The sequence below is a fragment of the Euphorbia lathyris genome, chromosome 8 (genome assembly GCF_963576675.1).
Source record: "Euphorbia lathyris chromosome 8, ddEupLath1.1, whole genome shotgun sequence".
NCBI lineage: Eukaryota > Viridiplantae > Streptophyta > Magnoliopsida > Malpighiales > Euphorbiaceae > Euphorbia > Euphorbia lathyris.
This window is the reverse complement of record NC_088917.1, coordinates 29,588,476-29,592,323: the sequence shown is the minus strand read 5'-3', so window position 1 is coordinate 29,592,323 and position 3,848 is coordinate 29,588,476. Positions and strand designations below refer to the sequence as shown.

General features: G+C 31.5%; 1 protein-coding gene across 1 annotated transcript; it reads right to left on the bottom strand.

Annotated features, from left to right (window-relative positions):
* Positions 1 to 236: 236 nt before the first annotated feature.
* LOC136203314 (transcription factor MYB1-like) lies at positions 237 to 1,154 on the bottom strand. Its single transcript, XM_065994437.1, has 2 exons — positions 892 to 1,154; positions 237 to 726 (listed from the first exon to the last, which is right to left on the bottom strand). The coding sequence occupies exons 1-2, from the start codon at positions 1,152 to 1,154 to the stop codon at positions 405 to 407; spliced, it is 585 nt and encodes a 194-aa protein (XP_065850509.1). The 3' UTR covers positions 237 to 404.
* Positions 1,155 to 3,848: the final 2,694 nt, after the last annotated feature.

Sequence of the window (3,848 nt, the reverse complement as noted above, 5' to 3'; positions counted from 1 at the left end):
CTTTTATTTGATGTAGTGTAACCTCTCTCTCTCTTGTCACAAAAGAACACATCGTCATAAACATCTTTTTACGTATACTCATCAGCTCAACATACTCAATTCAATAATGAAAAAACTCAATAAAGTCATATCATATTAATGAGAGAAAATCTGTTGCCCCCAATTTGGTGTCTCCTTCCATATCCCCTCTCATGTAAAAAAATCAATAATTTTATATACAAGTTCTTCTAGCCCACATAATATTTTATTTTAAATAAATATTGATTTTTTTATATGAAATGGACATGGAAGAGACACTAAGTTGGGAATATCATATTTTCTTCCAAAACTTATACATATTATTTTTCTAACACCAATCATCTATTGTTAGATGTGCATCAATTTTTTTATTAGTCAATATATTACTATGAGATTATAGATATCTTGTCGAATGTTGCAAATTGCCACTCGGGATTTGGATCTGCCAATAAGAGAAGGTCGTTAATATCCAAATCCGATAGAAAATCTACCGAGTTGGTGTGTTCATCGTCCTGTAATGCCGATGAAGATTGACTCTCATTAATAACCTTGGTGCACCGAACTGCTTTGGGTCTAAACAGAGTGTGTGATTGTGATGTTCCCTCTATTTTGGCTTTGGCTTTGACTCTCTTCCCCAAATACGTATTCCAGTAGTTCTTTATTTCGTTGTCTGTTCTCCCGGGTAGCCTCCTTGCTATAAGTGACCACCTACCAGGTTGCACAACAAACAAAACCGATTAATGTCCTGCTATAGCCAGTGACAGAACCAGGAATCCATATTTAACTGGGCTGGCTCCTCGGGCTGTGGACTGGCTCCGTCCATGACTATAACTCAAAAACTAACTAATTATTATCAAAAGATTAAATAAGTACCTATTGCCAAGGAGGTTGTGTAATCTGATGATGAGATCTTCTTCCGCCTCGGATATGTTACCTCTCTTGATATCTGGCTTTAGATAATTGACCCATCTCATTCTGCAACTTTTACCACATCTCTGCAAGCCTGCAGTTCGAGAAAGAAGATCCCAGTTTCCTTCTCCATGGAGTTTAATATAATTAATGAGAATCTTATCTTCAAAAGCAGACCAAGCTCCTTTTTTTAGATGTTTTTCACTACTACAACTCTTTCTTCCCATTCTATCTAATTCATCTTTCTCTACTACTAATTCTCTATTTATATATACATATATATCCTACAGCTAATTATAACTTTCAATTTATGATCAAGGGGCTGATTTGATTGAACAATAAATATTACTGCTCTAATTACACTGTTTCCCCAAATTTTATCAACTACTTACAAACTCCATTTCAACTAAAACTTTGTTTTATTAAAGTAAATTTTTAAAAATCTATACTGCTGTAATTAAGTTAAAGGTATACAGAATTCATTTTATATATATTATTATTATTATTTTCTTGAATTTGTTGTGTGGATTAGAATTTTTCCATATGTTTTTATTTATAAAAGCTTATATAAATATTCATTCTAATACGTAAGAACAAAAATACAACACAAAAGAGAAAGAGAAATAAACCCTACATAAATATTGACTACACTGGGAACAATTTACAATAGCGAAGGAATGATTTCAACTCAATTAATCATACGGGTTCAAATACAAATTATTGGGTTACTTTTTGACACGCAGTTTAACATTGAGTAGACAGCGGAAGAACTTGAACCACGAAATTGTATTATCGGTCACGTTGTTCCCAAAGTTATTCAAAAGAAGAACGATTAATTCACGATCTAAGAACAAAGTCTCCTTGTAGAGAGAGACGCTATTTAGAGTGAGAGGGAGTTCTCTTAGTTCTTCTGTATTTATGTCTAATCTAGGCCGCTTTATATAAGCTAAGGTTTTTTTATTCTATAAGGATTAGACAATATTAATCTTAGGTCAACTAGTATTCCAACTTCCTTGTTAGACTAGTATTCCCATTAAACAATTTACTAAATTAAATAGGATTAATTCAATTAAGATTCCTAATTATCTAATAACACAATTAGATAAAACTCGAATCCGCAATCCACCCGAATCTGAATTTCTATGGACGGATAATTCCTACATCTCTCATTTGCATGTAATAAATTTGCGCTTTCATTCTCTTTTCATATTCACAAGATCGTGCGACCAGGATACCACCGAAATCATCATTGTTATATACTTGTTAGAGATATATAGCGCCTCGATAACAGAGTATTGTATACCTGTTAAGGATATACAGACTGCTGTAAAAGTATTAAAAAAATTATATGTCACTAACCCAGATTTCACATCATATTCCCTGTAACTTTACTTAGATCTCTATAATATTCTATTTTCACGATTTTATACATCTCATTATAATTGTCCGGACTGTGAAATATAGAGACTTGAAATGTGTAAATGATAATCATTCTCTCAACTTCATTCCTTTCATCATAATTTGAATTCACTTATCTAGTCAGTCTCTTTCTGAGTTGTATTATCACCTAACCCGTGAGAGAATCCTTCTAAGACAGCCATATTCAAATTGTACTTATAGAATAAGTTAAGGTTCAAAGGATAAGTTTTTGTAAACCATAATAATTTAATTACAAAATGAGTCTTGCATTATGAAAAGTTGAGATCACTCTTTTCCATCTCAAGGTCGCTCAGAACATATGATATGAACTCATGCGTTATAGTATTGCTTCTTATCTCTGAAGAGAGTGCATGTCTAAAACATCATGGAAAGCATTGGTTTAGATGTTCCCAACATCTAATCTTAAGTTCCCTTACTTTCAAAACTACTTCAAGCAACATGACAAACAAGTTTAAGTTACTCTAGAACTTTACCCTAACAGTTCAGCTTATGATCTCTTTATATAGTAATGTGTATATAGAAATCTTGTACTTTATGAACTATTTTCATAGTTCTTTGGAAGACAGCTTCAGTTATTGAGCAAGCTCTCATTTGATTAAAAAAATAGCTCCACTCTTATCTTTATCATTGCAAGACAAAATAAGAGAAAACACTCATATAAGTAAGTTACTTTTTTATCCCACATGTATCACTATATAATAGTAAACATTGCAATAAATATTTACATTTATGTATTGATAGAATTTTATAAAAGGCTTTTATTGAATACTCGTCTTCTCAAATTACATGATAAGAAGTATGTCTAGACCCAACATAAACCTTAGGACCTTACATGTTTCTCATGAACATCTCTAGTGAGGAGATATCATTTTCTTAGATAAGAACAATATTTTCTTTGAACGGTCTCTTGAAATTTTAACTCCAAGAATATATGCAGCTTCACCCTTGTTGGTCATGATGGGCCACCGCTCGTTGGGCTTGGACCGCATCGATCATTTCAGATCTGTTGAAGTGAGTCTAGGGCCATCTTGGATGCGTTTGGACCCTTATCACGCTTTGAGCTTGGGCAGCAATGAGGATAGTGATGATGTCACACATGTGATATCAATTAGGCTGATATAAAAATAAAAATTATAATAGTATTTAAAAAAGTTTAATAATTAATTTAAAATAAGTCATTTCAATTTATTTTTTAGTAAATAATTTATTATTTCTTACATTTTTTTTCTGGCGTGCAGTTTAGTGCTTGTATTTTAATAATACGTCGTTTAATCATTAACTTTTATTTTTTAACAGTTTAATCCCTTATAGATGGAGAGGGGCTAAACTATTTAATAATTTAAATATTTGAAGGACTAAACTGTTGAATAAAACAAAAGTTAAGAACTAAATATTTTATTATTGAAATACAAGGATTAAATAGTGTTTTTGGTAAAAAAAAATAGAAGAACTAATAAATTATTTACACTATTTTTATATAG